The sequence below is a fragment of the Trichosurus vulpecula genome, chromosome 2 (assembly GCF_011100635.1).
Source record: "Trichosurus vulpecula isolate mTriVul1 chromosome 2, mTriVul1.pri, whole genome shotgun sequence".
In the NCBI taxonomy this organism is placed as follows: Eukaryota; Metazoa; Chordata; class Mammalia; order Diprotodontia; family Phalangeridae; genus Trichosurus; species Trichosurus vulpecula.
Window position 1 is genome coordinate 19675529 of NC_050574.1, and position 17605 is coordinate 19693133.

The 17605-nt window shown below is 52.6% G+C and overlaps 1 protein-coding gene across 1 annotated transcript in view; it reads right to left on the reverse strand.

Annotated features, from left to right (window-relative positions):
- The window catches only part of TMEM201 (transmembrane protein 201), a 56909-nt gene that overhangs the window by 34598 nt on the left and 4706 nt on the right, over nucleotides 1-17605 (reverse strand). The window contains exons 2-4 of the mRNA XM_036743095.1: nucleotides 9332-9452; nucleotides 7307-7501; nucleotides 719-895 (exon numbers count right to left, since the gene is read on the reverse strand). Coding sequence (XP_036598990.1) covers nucleotides 719-895; nucleotides 7307-7501; nucleotides 9332-9452 — 493 coding nt within the window. The remainder of the gene's footprint in view (nucleotides 1-718; nucleotides 896-7306; nucleotides 7502-9331; nucleotides 9453-17605) is intronic.

Here is a 17605-nt window from a genome sequence, read left to right on the forward strand (position 1 = left end):
AGATCAATTTTAATATGTGGTTTTCTACTGGCAGCTAAGTGGTGCTGGATATGGATTTGGGAAGACCTGAGTTCGAGGGTCCCATCTTGGACACTTGCAAGCTGTCTGACCCTGGACGAGTCACATCACCTCTGTTTGCCTCGGTCTCCTCGGCAGTAAGATGGGGATAACAGCAGCACCTCTCTCACAGTGTCACCGTGAGGATCAATGGGACGATGTTTGAAAAGTGCCCACTGCCACGCCAGGCACACAGCTGCTGCCATATGAAGGCTTATCCCTCTTTTCTAAGTCCATCCCCACAGAGACCCTCGTGTACGGTTGAGTGGCCGCTGTTTCTATTTGAGTTTGATGCTGGGCGGTGCCAGAGTGCACAGAGCGCTGGGCCTGGAGTCAGGAAGCCAATCCAGCCTCAGACACTTCCTGGCCGGGTGACCCTGGGCAAGTTGCTTAACCCTGCTTGCCTCAGTTTCCTCATCTGTAAAATGAACTGGAGCAGGAGATGGCAAACTACCCCGTCATCTTTGCCAAGAAAACCCCAAAAGGGGTCACCAAGAGTCAGACTGGACTGAGATGACTGAAGGACAACGTTATGGGTTACGCAGGCTTCGATGGGCTACCACGGGAACCTGACTGCTATTATTAATACTGCTAAGGGAAAACCCCTCTCCAGTCTCCAAAGACCACCTTCTGAGTAAGCACCCAGGCCCTTCTCCTCTACCTGCACGTAGGTCTTGTCCGTCTCCCGCCGCTTGAACTGGTGGCTGAGCAGCAGAGCCCGCAACTGCCGGTTCTGGTGTTTGATGTAATATTCCACAGCCGCCTGGCAGGGCCGGCACAGCTTGTACATCTGCTCCAGATGGTGTCTGTAGACTTCGATTTCTTCATCATATTTACCCTGTGAGGAACAGAGACTTTGGATTGGGGAGGGAAATACTGAGATGGTGCTCCCAGCTCCATCTACTGGCACTGTATGGGGAGGAGAGGAAGGAATATGGGAGAGGAGAGGTAGACAGAGGGAAGAGGAGGGAAATACCGAGACGGTGCTCCCAGCTCCGTCTACTGGCATTGTATAGGGAGGAGAGGAAGGAATATGGGACAGGAGAGGAAGACAGAGGGAAGAGGACGGAAATACCGAGATGGTGCTCCCAGCTCCGTCTACTGGCATTGTATAGGGAGGAGAGGAAGGAATATGGGACAGGAGAAGAAGACAGAGGGAAGAGGAGGGAAATACTGAGATGGTGCTCCCAGCTCCATCTACTGGCACTGTATGGGGAGGAGAGGAAGGAATATGGGAGAGGAGAGGAAGACAGAGGGAAGAAGAGGGAGGACTGGGAAGGGAAATACCAAGATGGTGCTCTGGCACTGTATGGGGAGGAGAGGAAGGAATATGGGAGAGGAGAGGTAGACAGAGGGAAGAGGAGGGAAATACTGAGATGGTGCTCCCAGCTCCATCTACTGGCACTGTATAGAGAGGAGAGCAAGGAATATGGGAGAAGAGAGGAAGACAGAAGGAAGGGGGGGAGGATTGGGGAGAACAGGGGAAGCTAGAGAGCTCAGGTGCACTCAGACTGTTGTGTTTTGTCCTAAGTGTTGCCTTGGAGGGTGTAGCCATAATGGCTTTTGTTTTCTTTGAATGGCTCAGCTTGCCTCATTGAGCCTCTGGACACTGTGGCTTGCTCTTCCGGGGAGCATGCCGGGAAGCAGACAGCTTCCTGTGTGAGGAGTCATGGGGCTGGCTGAGGGGAGGTGTTAACGGCTATGCTAGGGGGAGGGGCCAACTCAAGAACCAATCGGCCCTGGTCATTTGGGCGGAGCTTGATGATGTCAGAGACCCTATAAGAGGGGAGAGGACAGCTCGGAGAGTTCTTCTCTCTCTTTCCTTTTCCGGTTGGAGCCAGCGACAGTTACGACAGTTACGTCAGTTACAGCGACCGTTACATCGTCAGTTACGTCAGTTTCAGTTACAGACACAGACACAGCTGAGGCAGGAGCTGCCAGCAGCAGAGCTGATCTACGGGAGGAAGCTGAACAAAGACTTCAGTCCAGTGGGTAATCTTATTACCATCAAGGGGGAAACATGATTTTGCTTTACGCAATCATGTTTCTCTGTAGCCTCCTGGTTACTCTTTCAAGGCGTACTTATTGGGCCTGGAAGATTATGATCAACATATCAAAATGGGGCTTCTGGTTCATGGGTTGGTTACTGTTGAGCCTAAATAAATGTTTTGATTCTTCTGCCTTCTACGTTGAGAGTTTCTTCTATCCGGCGATTCCGAACCTTTCAGACATGTTTATGATCCTCTTTGAGATTATAAACTCTGCCCTCCTGATACAGAGGGTCAAACTGCAAAATCTCAGACCTGGAAGGGACTTCAATGGCGATCAAGGTATAGTAGAAACAGCCCTGGCTCTGATATCAGAGGACCTGAACTCGAATCCTACTTTGGATGCTGACTGCTTATGTGACTTTGCTCAATTCACCTGACCTCTGTGGGCCTTGGTTTTCTCAATCAGTAAAATGAAGGAGTTAGGTGGACGTGATGGCCTTTGATGACCCTTCTCAGTCAAAAATCAATGATCCATCTAGTCCAACCCATACTTGAACATGCATCCTTTTTTATGATGTCTTTGCAAAACTGAAAACAAAAAGCCATTAACTAGGAGCTTATTTTCCCCCCCCAAAAAAATAAAATAGATAAACCATTAGCTAATTTGATTTTAAAAAAGAAAACCAAATGACCAGTATCAAAAATGAAAATGGTGAATTCACAACCAATAAAGAGGAAATAAAAACCATCACTAGAAGCTATTTTGTCCAATTGTATGCCAATAAAACTGACAATCTGAATGAAGTAGATGAATATTTACAAAAACGTAAATTACTCATATTAAGAGAATAGGAAATAGAACACTTAAATAACCTGATCGTAGAAAAAGAAACTTAATGAGTCATAAATGAACTCCCAAAGAAAAAAAACCAGCACCAGATGGATTTATAAACAAATTCTACCAAACGTTTAAAGAACAATTCCAATACTAAACAAACTTTAGGAAAATAGGGAGTCCTACCAAATTCTTTCTTCGACAAAATATAGTCTTGATACCTAACCCAAAAAGAGTCAAAACAGAGAAAAAACTAGGGACCTATTTCTTTAATGAATAATGATGCAAAAATGTTAAATGAAAGAATAGTAAGGAGATTACAGCAAGTAATTTCAAAGATCATACACTATGACCAGGATGGGTTTATACCAGGAGTGCAGGGCTGGTTTAACATTAAGAAATAAGCATAACCGACCCTCTTAATAACAAAACTAACAAAAATCATGATTCTTTTAATAGACACAAAACATGACAGTCATTCCTGTTAAAAACACTAGGAAGCATCAGAATAAATGGTGCTTTTCTTAAAACAAGTAGAATCTCTCTCCACCGCCCTTGCCCCAGAAGGTTTGCTGGAAGGAAAGGCCAGCGCTCCTGGTGGCAGCCCACCTTACTTAGGGCCAGCACTCACTGCTGAGCTGTTTCTGACATCCAGTCAGAATCCGCCCCTCTGTGACTTCCCCCCATTGCTCCTGACGAGGGCAAGGCCTTTCATGAGCCTGAGGACACTAGCACGTTCTTCCTGTCCCCGATTCCTTCTCTTCTCTAGCCCCAGTGACTTCCACTGACCCTCACGTGGCACAGACTTGAGACTCCTTTGATAATGGTGACATTACGTTGAGGGGGTGTCAAGGTTAGCTGATGTTTTACTAACATTCTCATCTGATTTCTCACAACAACCCTGTAAAGCAGGTGCTACTGTTTCCATTTCACAGGTGAGGACACTGAGACTGAGGAAGGTTGAATAACCTGCCCAAGGTTACACAGCAATATGCGTGTGAGGCAGCATTCGAACTCAGATCTTCTTGACTCCAGCACTCACTCCTCTTCTGTATCTCCTAGCTCACATAATGTCTCTGGATGAGTCCACAAGACAGCCCTGGGCTTGCAGCTCCTCCAAAGAGCTTTATCTTCTTCTGCCTTGCCCACAGGCCCCCACCTGAGTGATGGTGCCATGAACAAACAGCTCAGTCTCAGAAGAAAGCATGAGGGTGGCTACAGGACTGCAGAAGGGAGCCTCCTACCCGGGATGTCTGTCCTCCCTCAGAGGACACCGAGACACCGGGAGCCACTTCAGCCCATGCTCAGTAAAGGGCCTAAAGGTATCATCCAATCGCCTCCCCCAACGTGGGTGGCTTTCCATTCTCTGCTCAATGACCCAGAGGAAGGCCCCCCCCCCATTTCCATGGAAACAGGGTACTCATCAGCCTTGACAGAGCAGGCCGCATGAGCAAGATCTTCTCCTTCCCTGGCAGGGGCGGCTCTCCCTCCCTTCTCCCCCTCTCCTCTTTCATCACTCTCCCTGTCTCTCTCTCTCTCTCTCCCTCCCTGTGTCTCTTTCTCCCTCTTGTCTCCCTTCACCTCTCTCCCTCTCCCTCTGCCAGCTGGCTCCTCTCCTTTCTCTCTCTTTCCTCAGAGATGCCATCTCCAGCTCATGATGCCTTGGCTCTCCCTCTGGGTCACCCTCTCTGGACACCTGCCAGGGACGCCACGGCGGCTCGGCCCATCCCATGTACGCCACCGAGGTGGAGTGGGAAGAGCTTCAGGCCTCATTTTTTCCTCCCTCCTTCCCCAGGCACAGCAACCTTTCCTGCCACAGAGATGCCTGGACACTTGGACACTTCCCCTAGGTCAGCAAGAGGGCAGGCTCCTGTTAGGGCCACATTCCAGTCTAGGCCTGCAGCTACCTGCAAGAAGGAAAGGGCATTTCAGGATGAGTCTGAAGGGTGTAGAGAGGCAGTGACTGGGCATGCCAGTGGGCAGCCCGGGGTAAGCGCTGGCAGGTGCAAGCCAAGCAGGGAGTCTCAGGTGAGGATCAGCTGGAGGAACCAGAAACGTTTAGCCTCAAGTACAAAAGACTCAGGGGGCACAAGGGAGCTGTTGAGTCTCTGAAGGGCTGTCATGTAGGAGGGATTCCCTGAGGACCCTGGATTTAAAGCTGGAAGGGACCTCAGACAACATCTAGGCCAACTTCCTCATTTTACAGATGAGGAAACCGAGGTGCACACAAGTTGGGTGACTGGCCCAGGGTCACACTGCCAGTAAGGGGCAGAGCTGGGAGGCAAGCTCGGGTCTTCTGACAATAAATCCAGCTTCTTCTCCACTCTTCTACCAGGGCTTTGCTCACTCTGCTCGGTCCCAGAGGTGGCGGGGACAGAGAGACGACAAGATCATTAGCGCTATCCAAGAGGGCAACAGGCAGCCTGGGGAGGTGGCAGGTTCCCCTCCTTGGGCACCATGAGCCAGCGGCTAGACAAACACTTGTTGGGCACAGTGTGGCGGGGACTCCTGGGTATAAGTCAGCCTGGACGGTGCCTTCCAACTCTGTAATTCAAGGACATCTTCAAGCAAATGCTAGACGGTCTGCATTTTGTCTCCCCCCTCACCCCTTGTGCTCCTTGAGGGCGGCAATTGTCTTTGTATCCCCAGTGAGCACATTAAGCACCTAGCACACACAGTAGGTATTTAATAAATGTTTGTTTACTGACTGAATGCCGAACGCCTCTGGCCTTCCTCCAAGTCTGATTGAGATAGCCAAGGGGGGGGGGCTCCCCTGACCCCCAAAGCAGTGGCGGAGAGAAGAGGGAAGGAATAAGGAAGCGTACAGTGCAAGGAGCTGATCAGTTATTGGTCAAGATAGCACTGTCAATCAATAAACCTTTATGAAGCACCTACTATGTGCCAGGTCCTGTCCTGAGTCCTGGGGACGCAAAGAAAGGCCAAAGACAGCCCCTGCTCTGAAGGTGCTCCAGGCCAACGAGGGTGGACAGTGTGTAAACAACCCACACAAACAAGCTACAGATGGGGCAACCTGTAAAGCGTCAACACGAGAAGGCCCTAGAATTAAGGGGCCTGGCAAAGGCTCCCTGGAGGAGCTGGAATTTAGCTGGACTTGAAGCAACCACGTCCTTCTCTTTTAGCGCTGGCCTGAGCTAGGGAGACCTGGGTTCCAATTCTGCCTCTGACCCCATTGCCTGTGTAAGTGACTTCACCTCTGACCTCTAGCTTCCTCGTCTGTAAAATGGGGGCAGTCAAGTCTGAAAGCGCTCTGTAAATGCCTGTCGTCCTTCGTCCCTTTTGGCCACACTCCAGGCTCCCTCTCCTGGCCATGAGGGGGCTCTCCCAGAAAAGCGGGGGCCATCCCTCAGTGAGGAGCATCTGCTAAGCCCCTGCTGTGTCAGGAGACACAAAGACAAAACAGGGAGGCCCAATCTCTGTGTCTGCTCCCTCCTCCCCTCCCCAGGAAACAGAGGCTCCGAGCCCACTGGCCTGGGCAGGGGGCTGTGACACAACTCAGACCAGGCCACATGCCTGCACCCTTTCCCAGGCCCTACTGGGGGGAGCCCTCCCCAGCCACAGGGGTTCACAGCTCTCACTCCCGCCAGACCCCAGACCCCAGCCCTAAAACAAAAGCCACTTTGTGTGTGGGAGGGAGGAGGGCCTCGGCTGAGCGCCTGCCTGGTTACCATGGCACCCTGCTCCCAGCGGCGGCCTGATGCCGGTACAAACCGGTTACCTGCAGGATGGGGGGAGGGAGGAGAGGCCTCTGCAGAAACAGCAGACTCAGGAATGCTGGGGGTAGGCAAGGCAGGGGACACCAAGTACTCTGGCCCAGAAAGGCCCTAACCTAGACCTGGGGCCACAAGAGACCTCAGAGGCCTCCAATCCAACGTTCTCCTCATTTTACAGATGGAGAAACTGAGGCCAGAGAGGTTAACACGCAGGTCCTGACTCCAAAGCCAGCACTTTCTCCGCTACTGTCAGAGCTCAGAGGGATGGGGAGGGAAGGAGGTAGCATTTACAGGGCCTATGGCATGCCAGGCACTGTGTTCATCCTCACAACAGTCCTGTGAGGCAGGGGTTGTTGTTATCCTATCTTACAGATGAGGAAACCCGAGACAAGCAGGGGTTAAATGACTTGCCCAGAGTCCCAGAAAGCGTCCGGGGCTGGATTTGAACCAGTCTTCCTGCCTCTAGGCCCAGCCACCAGCAGCCTCTGGTGAGCCCACCACAATCTAACACGGGAGGCATGCATGTGCCAGGGACATGGAGAGAGGCAAGAGGGAGGTGACCAGGAACCGGCTCACCTCCACCAATTGAACAAATCTGCTTTTCCCAATGGCAAGAGTCAGGGGCTGGAGAAAGCACATCCCCAACGGCCAGCGCCCCATTTGGCCCCCACCCTGCCGGCGGCCCGTCTCACCTCCTCCCTGGGGGCGAAGGATGCCAGCTGCTTGATCTTGGTGGTCTGATGGTTGTTACACTTCTTACACAGCAGGACCTGGCTGCTCACCCACTGCTGGGGCTGGGGGCTGTCACAGAAGGGGGTGACATTGGTCACCACGTGGTTCAGATGCTCTAGGTACTGGGCAGGGATCGGCTTGTTGTAGTCACCGTTCTGGGGGGGGAGGGGAGGGAAGACACAGTCAAGGGGGGCAGTGTGTCTCCTACCTCCTCCTTTGGCAGGGGCCCCAGTCCTGCCCTGTCCTGTCCTGCCCCCAAAGGGCTTATCATCCATAGGAGGGACACACGACAGAACCCAATAAGGACATGCGTGAGAACTGGAGAAAACAGGAGCCATGGGGGAACCGCAGGGGCACTGCATCCAATCCCCTCATCTTACAGATGAAGGAGGGGGTCCCGCTCCATCTCCCAAGAAAGGAGGGGTCACCGGGGGTGCCTAAAGCAGGTGACACAAGAGCCAGGCCTCAAAGAAGGGGGACACGTCGGGGTCACAGGCAAACAGCCAGGGCAGAAGTCTGGAGACAGGAGACAGAACAGAGGTCTGGGTCTGGGGAACAATGGCGGGCCTGTGTGGCTAAATTGCTGTGCATGCTCAGGGGAGGGTGGGATGGAAGAAGAGAACAGGACCTGAGGCCCAAAACCATTTCAGCAAAGAGACAGGCCTCATCTGCACAGCCCAACCATGTGCAAAGGCACAAGGCTCAGCACCCTTGAGGGGCCTACATCCTGAAGAGGGCGGGCAAAAGACAGGGAGGCAGGCCATTGGTGCTGAGGGCAAAGGGCAAGACCGGCCAGGGAGTTATAGTAAATATGGGGAGAGTGAGAGAGAAAGAGAGACAGTGATGGAGACAGAGAGTTGGAGACAGAGATAGACCAAGACAGAGAGATGGAGGGAAAGACAAAGAGAAGGATGAAGACAGACACAGACGAGACAGAGGCGGAGACACACAGAGATGGAGAGACAGAGGGATGAAGATACAGAGAACTGGAGGCAGGGAGAGATCATTTTCAGGGGTGTGTCAGGGAGGAGAAACTGAGGTGTCCTGGGTGAGGCGGCACCTGAGATGAGCAGTGAAAGGAGGGACCGCAGCAGGTACAAGTGCGACAGGTGTGGAGATGAATGCCTTTAGGAAGGGACCAGGACCAGACAATGGCAGAGAGGGAGGCTGAGGCTAGAAAACAGCAGAGATCATGTTCTTGAGGCCAGACAGTGACAAGCCTTTTATTGGAAAGGCAACTGGGAGCCAATGAATCCCTCTGAACATGGGAGAGCCAAGGTCAGAGCTGTGTATTATGAAGATCCCTCTGGCATCCCCATGCAAGACACTGAAGGCAGGGAGCCAGGCCAGGGTAGAGGTGAGAGGGCCTGAATCTGGGAGGGTGCAGAGAGGAGGCGACAGATTGAGCTACTGTGGAGGCAGGAAGGGAAATGAGAGAAGGGTCCTCGGCTGGGAGCAGCCAAGGGAATCGGGCAGGTGCAAGTTTGATCCCTGCAGATTCCAAGGCTGCAGGAGGTGCAGATGTGGGAGAGAGAGCGGGTGGGGGCAATCACGCTCAGCTGAGAGAGCAGAGGCTGGGGGGCGGCAGGAGGTAGAGACAAGAATTGAGGGCCCTACCTCCCACCGGAAGCAATCAATACCCATCCAAGGATCTGACTCCATTAACTGGGAAATATGTCGGGAGGGATAGCAATCAACCACTCAGTCAGCATTCATGAAGTACCTGTGTGCCAGGCCCTGAGCTAGTGCTGGGTACAAACTGAAAGGCAGTCCCTGGCCTCCGGGAGCTTACACTCAGAATGGGAGAGAAAACCTAAGGACGTACACAATGCATAAGGCCTAAGCCTACCAGCTTGGAGCTGCTGTGGACAGATTCCCCCAGGCCACCCCCAGTCCTGCTCCTGGAGGGCCCTGCACCCCGAGGGCCCATTCTCTGAAGGCCCTGCTCCTGGAGGTCCCCCGAGGGCCCTGCTCACTGGGCCTACCTCCTGGAAGCCATTGTACTGTTCACAGTTGGGGCAATCCCAGCAGTTCCGGTTCCCGTAGGGCACCACGGTGTCCTGATTACAGAACCAGCAGTTGACAGTTGTGTGTGTCGGCTTTTTCCTAAACAAAAAAGACAGAGAGAGTAATCAGTGGGGGAGCAACCTCGGTGTTCCCCACCCACAGAATGGGGGCATGCCATCAGCCCAAGTCTAAGAGGGCACAATGTGGAATGTGAGGACCTGAGGCTGACCGCCTAGACACACCGCATCATCTCTCTGGGCCTCAGCTTCGTCTGTCAGAAGAAGCTCCCCACAGATGATACAACGCCACCCTCATCCAAACGTAAGAACGTTTCAGGGAGGAAACACAGGGGGAGCACGAAGGCGGGTGGCCAGAACACGGCCCCAGAACCAAGAAAGAAGAAGCCTTCCCCGAGGAGGAGGAGAGGGGCCTCTCCAGCACCTCCCCCACAAGCAGGTTGGGGCTTCCTGACCAAGACCATCTGGGGCCCAGGCTGCAGGCCCAGGAGAGCACCCAGGGAGCCTGGGCAAGCAAAGCAAAGGTCAGACTCACCCTCTTCTGAGCCCTAAACTCTGCCAGATCCTCCTGAAGCCTGAGTCTGGGTGCTCAGACATGGTCAATGAATCCAGTACAGGACCCGGCCACCTCCCCAGGCTCCGGAAGCACAGCCCAGGGGAGTTTGGGGCTGAAGAAAATGGTGCTTCTTGATGCAAAAACAAGTGAAATAAATATGAGTCCAGCCCGAAGCTGCTGGACAGCTGTCCTAACCCGACAGCAAGGCCTCCCACTGCTCCACTCCCCATTGGTCAGTCCCCTGGCCGTGCACGCTTGTGTGACAGGTGGGTGACCACCAGATAATCCCAAATCCAGACACTGGGGGATCTGTGCTAGGGGGACACCAGCTGCTCAGCTTCAATGCCGGTGGGCTCAACTGGGGCCAGAAGGAAGGGCAACTGGACGGACACATTCTCAGCTCTGGAAGCCTAAACATAATACGATTTTGCACAAGGGATCCTGGCACCTCCAATGCGAGCCAACGGCTGCTCCCTCCCTCCAGCCCTCGGCTGTGAGGGGCAGCTCTGAGTGAATACTCAGCTAGGTGCCCAGCACAGAGTGGGTGCTTAATAAATGACCCGCGGGTCAAGTCTGGCTTCTTGCCCCTAGGTGGGCAGGAAGACTGGCCCTCTGCGCTGATCTCTGAGCTGCAACCAAGGAGGCCAAAGCCCATTCACCTTCTGCCTCATCATCTGCCCCAAGAATAAAGCTTAGAGGAAAAATGGCAGAGTCAGGCAGCATTGCCCTGGGGGCCGGGAAGGGACAAGCATTTCTGTAGGGCCTACTATGTGCCATCTGAGCCTCAGAACAACCCTGGAAGCTAGGTGCCATTAATGTATTATTCCAGAGGAGTAAACTGAGGCAGGTAGACATTTGTAAAGTGACTTGCCCCTAGTCACAAAGCCAGCGTGAGGCCAAACAGGAACCTGGATCTTCTTGACTCTATGCCCAGAGCTCCACCCACTGCTCCATCTGGCTGCTGCTTTGGGGGAAGAGGACAAGAGGGATGCCCTTGGCTAGCTCTGAGAGATGACCTCTGAGGCCATCTTGCAGATGAGGCCCAGAGACACGAAACAGCCTGGCCACACATCTGCATGGCTGATATATCTGCAGTAAGACGTGCATGCAGGCAGGCCCAACTCCCGGTCCAGTTCTCTATATAGCTATGCAATGCAGAATACATTTTAAGCATTCTAAACGGGGAGACGCTGAGGGCAGCAGCACCATCATATACAGAGTGCCGGGCCTGGAGTCAGGATGACTCATCCTCCTGAGTTCAAATCCAGCCTCAGACACTTCCTAGCTGTGTGACCCTGGGCAAGTCACTCTACCCTGTTTGCCTCGGTTTCCTCATCTGTAAAGTGAGCTGGAGAAGGAAATGGCAAACCACTCTAGTATCTCTGCCAAGGAAACCCCAAATGGGGTTACAGAGAGTCAGACATGACAGCAATATATTCTGCCTGACTGATCCTCGTGGTCAGGAGCCCCAGAACCAGCAGAGATGGGGTGACAGCTGGATTCTGCCAAAGACAACCCACACTCCAAACATCGGCACCCTCTCTGGCCAAATCCCCTCTCCACAAATCCCCTCTCACTGGTGGAAGGAAACTCTCCTCCCAATGCCCACGAGCACCCGCTCTGAAATGTTTAATCTTACAGAGCTTCCTGAGGTCTAGACACCGTGGGTCAGAGACCGGACTTGAACCTGGGTCCATTTTCGCCTCAAAGCCTCCCATTATCCCACCCCACTCACTAAGCATTTAGGGAGGCAGGTTGTACATTATCTACAAAACCCAAATGAAAAGTCCCCACTCTCAGAGAGCTCCCTATTCGCTGGGGAGAAACAACCAACACATTGGTGAGAACACAACCAACACCTACGAAGAATGAAGGACGGCGAGAAGGAGCCACAGGCTGAACCTGAGAGCATCATCATTTCTTGGACCAGCCTTTCTGTCCCGTCCCACCATGTGGATGGAAACACTTGTTTTATTGGGTGTTTAAGTTGAGAACAAAACATTTAAAATATGGAAGAAGCAAATATAAAACAATTTGGGGAGGGGAGAGAGAACCAGGCTGTGCCTCCAATAGAAGACGGTGCCAAAGCTGGGCTGCCCTAACCCCAGAGGGGCAGGGAGACTGCTTCATATCACCATCCCCCATCACGGGGCCTAGAAGGTAATAGGTGCTCAAGCAGGTGCTGCAATTAGACCCATTCTGCAGAGGAGGAAACTGAGGCAGAGGTGAAGTGACATGCCCAGGGTCACACAGTCAGTCTGAGGCCAAATTTGAACCGGATCTTCCCAACTCCAACACTGGTGCTCGGTGTACTGCGGCATCCCCTAACCGCTGCCTGCCTGACCTCCCTCTCAGGGCTGTTAAGGACCCAACCACATCACACATGTTAAGCACACAGCAGGCGCTCTATAAATGCGCCTCCCCCCTTCTGAATGATCACTGGGCAGTGTGGACATCAGGAGGACGTACTTCCTTCACTCCCACTCACCACTCCCTCTACCACTGTCTTTGGTGGGGATGAGCCCTGAATCTCTAATTAGATCATAAATTCCCTGAAGACAGATGTGATCTTAAGCTTTTCCAAGGGTCTCAGGACACAACATGCCCTCAGCAGTGGGCCAACTCCCATGTATCCACCATCGCCCCCACTGCACAGGCAGGCACGTTCCAAGGCTGTCTCTTCCCTGTTCCCAAAGCACCTCCAGGTGCCCCCGCCCCACACCTGCCAGCAGGAAAAAACCAAACACAAGAGAGGACAGGAGAAGAGCCAAGAGACCTCCCCCAAGAGCTGAGGATGATTAACGAGCAGACCGTTCTATCTCCCCTTGCTCTAAGAAATCCAGCCAGGTCTCTGTCCATCACAGGTTCCCCATTAATTCTGCAGGCACAGCCCACCTGGTATTGTGGGCTCCCCAAGTCCTGAGCTTCTGCAACTCACCTCCTGACTGGCTGCGAAAGAAATGGTTCCAAATTTCACAAAATGATGCAGAGCCTGGCGGGAGGGAGGGGGGCGGGGAGCGCGGTGGCGGCACATGCACCTGCTCTAGGAATTCCCAGGAGACAGGGGGATTCCAGCTTCTGCACCTAGGAATCTCCCAATGGCCCTAAATGTCGGTGGCCCATCTGGGAAGTGACAGCTCTAAACCTCTGGTCCCAGCACCAGCCCTTGGGGCTTCTTCCAAGGTGAGATAAGAACCAACCTCAGGAAACCTCAGGCCTGGGATGGAGATGTCCCCCACCAGGATCAGAGGATCAGGGCCCACAAACTAGGCTTTGGTTCCCTTTGTAACCTTCTATATTTTATTGTATGCCTTTAAAAACATGGCTCTGAGAGGGGTCCCCAGCATCTACAAGGTTGAGAGGTGGCCATTCTATTCAGCCCTCTCACTTTAAAATAAAAATTAACAGGCCCTCTCCCTTAGGAGAAAGGGACCTCTGCCAATGAGGCCCTGGCCCAGTCCAACACCCTACTCTGGCTTCTGCTGCATTATTTTAATACAGGAATACAGCAGCCAGCTTCCTCCCTGCCAGGGACCTGAGGCTCCCACCATGCCCCTCAGCACCTGGTTTGGGCTAATTCCAAGGGCAGGTGTGTTGGGATAAGACAAAAAGCAACGGTGCCCCTTCCACCCCACAGGGCTCTCCTACCTTGCGCAGGCTTCCCAAAGAATGAAACCTGCCCTAAGAGGCTAGGCTTGGGGGTGGGGGGAAGGGCTGTGGCCTAGGCCCAGGAAACCTGCTCCTCCTCCTGCTCCTGAGCACCCCTCCTTGCCAGGCTGTCAAAGGTCCCTCAGGAAACCATAGCCATGAAGGATGGAGGGCAGGGATGATAAAATGCCATTCTCTTCTCCAACTCTGGCCCCCAAATCCCACCTGGCAGCCCCGCCCCCATCATCTTAGCAACTCTGCCTTTGCTGCCTCCTTTGGAAAGGGTGGGCCGGCCCACCGCCCATCCCTGTAAGACCCCAGGCCCCAGAGAGTCTTTCCCTGGCAATACAAGCCCCAGGGTTGGCTTCCCAGGAAGACGCAGGCCCCGTCCTCAGCAGCAGCATCACAGCATTTACAGATTGCTCTAAAGTTCAGAAATCCCTCTACATGTGTCATTGTTATCTGACCTCCCAGGAGTCCTGTGGTGTAGGCTCTATCATCCCCATTTCCTAGACGAGGAAACAGAGGCTGATAGGAAGTGACTTGTCCAGGGTCACCCGGCTGGTATCCATCTAGGCGCCTTCAGGCTGATTGAAATCAACCCAAATCCAAGGAAAACAAATTCTGTTTTCTATCAGGTTTCTAACTACTGAGTCTAGTCTTCCAGGGCCATGAAAAACAGTCACTTAAGGAAAAAGAGAAAGGGGCTAACCGCCCCCCACCTGCCCATTCCTTGGAAAGAAAACTGGATCTGGGCTCAGAGGCCCTGGTTCTGCCAGCATGACCTTGGCCAGAACCTGAGCCTTGGTTTCCCCTTCTGTAAGATAGGAGGCCTGGACCAGATGTCTTCTAAGGTCTATGGGCTGCCACCCTTTCCCCCAAGACCACTCATCATCAGTTGCCAATAGCCAGAAAGAAGGATGGCCAAAGAGATGCCATCTTGGATCTTATCGATGGGCCATGGAACTCAGGAACGACGGACCCCAAGAGGGACCGGGGAAAATGCCCTCCAAGATCTCGACCGCAGAAGGTTAGGGATGTCTCTCCCCAGCCCCCGCTTCTCAAATCCATCCCAACTTCAAGTTGGTATCATTTGGGGGATGAGTCCCAAGTCCCTGCATCTGACCCTCCCCCCTCCTCCCCGGGCATGCTTACTGGAGTCTGAGGTCTCCCCTCCTGAGTTGGGCAATATTTTTATCAATGACTTGGATGGAGGCCTAGATGTCTCGCTCATCAAATGTGCCAATGGCACAGAGCTCATTGGTAAGGCCAACACCAGGTGACTGAGACAGGATCCAAAAGATCTTAACAGACTAGAATGCTGTCAAATCTATTAAATAAGATGCAATTAAACAAGGAACAATGTCAAATTTTACACTTGGCTCGAAAAAAATTCACTCTATAAGAGTGAGCCGAGGGAGTGGAGTCAGACAGCCGCTCAAGCTTCTACCAGGGGTGTGCTACGGCCGAGAACGCTGACTGAAGGCCATGCTCAGGTAAAGAAGTCCAGAGAGTGCTGAGGCTCTTTGCCCTCTGTCTGTGAGGGTGGGTTCAATGAAAAGGAAGAGAACAAGCCTGGGGATGTGTGAAGAGCAGCTGGTGGGAGAGGAGACAGCCAGCCTGGGGGAGACGAGCCGGGCTCTGCTTGGCCTCAGACGGAAGAACAAGAAAAGCAACGGGGAGAAGGGGCTGAAAGGTAGATTTAGGTTTCCCGGTGTGGAAAAACTTGCCAACAATTCACCAGTGGCATCCGGAAGTGGAAAGGGCCACCTGGGGAGGGGGTGGGCTCCCCCTCACTTTGAGCACAGGCTAGATGACCACTTGTCAGGTAAGCCAGTGACCAGTGAGATTTCTTCTGACTTTGAGTCCGGGAATTCTGAACAACCGGCCCCAGGACACCCAAACCCCAGGGCAGAGACAAGCTCAGACTGCAGCCCTAGCCTTAATTCTAACAAGCTGCAGCACTCCTCTGCTCAAACCTCTTCTGTGGCTCCCACCTGTCTCCCAAGCAAAGTGAACTTTTCCAACCTTATTCCATCTTGTTAGCTGCCCCCCAGATACTCTAGGCAAAACCAACAACTCTGACACCAACCCTTCCAAAACAAAACCCCACTACCTTGCATTCTCACACCATCAAAGTTTTCCTGATAGGTCCTCCTTCTTCATTTCTATTATCAATAAATTAAACAAACACTTATTAAGGGCCTGGGATACAAAGAAAAAGCAGTAATGAAAACGAGTTCCTGTCTTCAAGAGGGAGAGAGCATCAAATGCGCACGCACATGTTCAGTCACGTCCAACTCTCCATGACCCTGTTTGGGCTTTTCTTGGCAAAGATGCTAGAGTGGTTTGCCATTTCCTTCTCCAGCTCACTCAATAGATGCAGAAACTGAGGCTAAGAGGGTGACGTGACTTGCCCAGGGTCACACAGCTAGGAAGTGTCTGAGGCTGCATTCGAACTCAGGACGATGAGTCTTCCCAACTCTAGCCGCCCCACCACTGTACTCCACAACCTAGCCAAATAAATACAAGGGAGGTAATTTGGGTAGGAAAGCATTGGCCTCCCAAAGGTGGGAAGGAACCGAGAAAGGCTTCAAATAGGACGGTAACACTTAAGCTGAGCTCTAAAGGGATGCTAAGAGGCAGATGAGGAGGGAGGGCATTCCCGGCATGGGCCACAGCCAGTGCAAAAGCATGGCATTCTTACTTATGTTTCCTCTAGGAAGCCTTCCCTGATCCTTGCAGGTGGACACCAGCTCGCTCCCTCAGACATCAATGAAGCGCCATGCAGTTTGGGGGGCTGGTGCCTTTTCTTCCTGACTCGATGGGCAAATTCCTTGAGTTAATATTTGTTGATTTCATCAATCCCTAGAGACCCAAGGCCTCTCCATGGATGGAGGAAAGCCCACCTGCCCATCATTAACAGGAAAGGTGGGGGTGGGGGAGCAGCAGCTCAAGCAATAAATATCTAATTATTAAACACCTACTGTATGCCAGATCCTGGGGGCAGAGGGATGTGTTGGTAATCAAAATGGGCTCCTTAGCACTTAGTTCAACAAGTGCCCTTGAAGAGTTTGGCCTTTGTTTCCTTTGATTAATTCAGTGTCTTTGATTGAGCCTTACTAGGTGCTAAGCCCCAGGCCCAAACCCCTATTAGGTATAAAACCTTAGTAGGTGTGGATGGGCAGCTAAGGTGGGGCCCAAGGTGGGGCTAACTCCAGGGAGGGCCTAGTTTACATGTCTGGGAGAGCAGAGGCTTTTAGACCACGTGGGTTTAAGTCCGCCTCTTTGTGACAATTCTAGGTCACGGGTGAGTCGAATGTGTGACTCACCCCTGACGCTGAAAAAGATATAAAAACCAGGGGTTGGCTGTCTGTTCTTAGGAGCTCTTTCCTGCAGCAGTGGTGGCTCGTGACTCTGGGCCAGCCCTTGTTCTGAGCTCCCGGGATGAACCTTGATGTTGGTAACTATGAATTGCATTGGGTCTGTCTGTTGATGTTTGTAATTTGTTTGTATTTTGCTCTGAAGTTCAGTGTGTTGGTCTCTTCCCCCGAACTAAGTGAATGATATTTGTATGCTGAATTAAAGTAAGCTTGTCAACCCCTTTAACCTTGCTTTCCTTATTAAAGCCGATCAAAAGAACCTGTGCTGTTGGCAGTTTTCTGGGTGCTGGCTGTAGGTGGATCTTACACTCCCACAGAAGCTGCTAGCCGGATTGTTGAAACAAGGGAGCAGAAGGAGAGGATAAGAAAGGCCAGCTCGGACCTCTGAGGATGTACATTCTACCCTTCTGGTTCGGCAGGGTGTGAAGGGCTGGCCTTCAGTGAGCGCCCTCCCCACCTGGGCCTCCCCCATCTCCTCATCTGTAAAGCGGAGGGGTCAGCCTAGAGGCTGAGGACGGCCTTCCACATGCACAACCAGACATAAAGTCAGTACAACACGGCGGGGAGCCCCTAGTAGCTGGTCTGCAAAGCAGGAAAGATCTCAGGTGGGAGGCAGCTTCCATCTGTCCAACAAGGGACAAGAACACC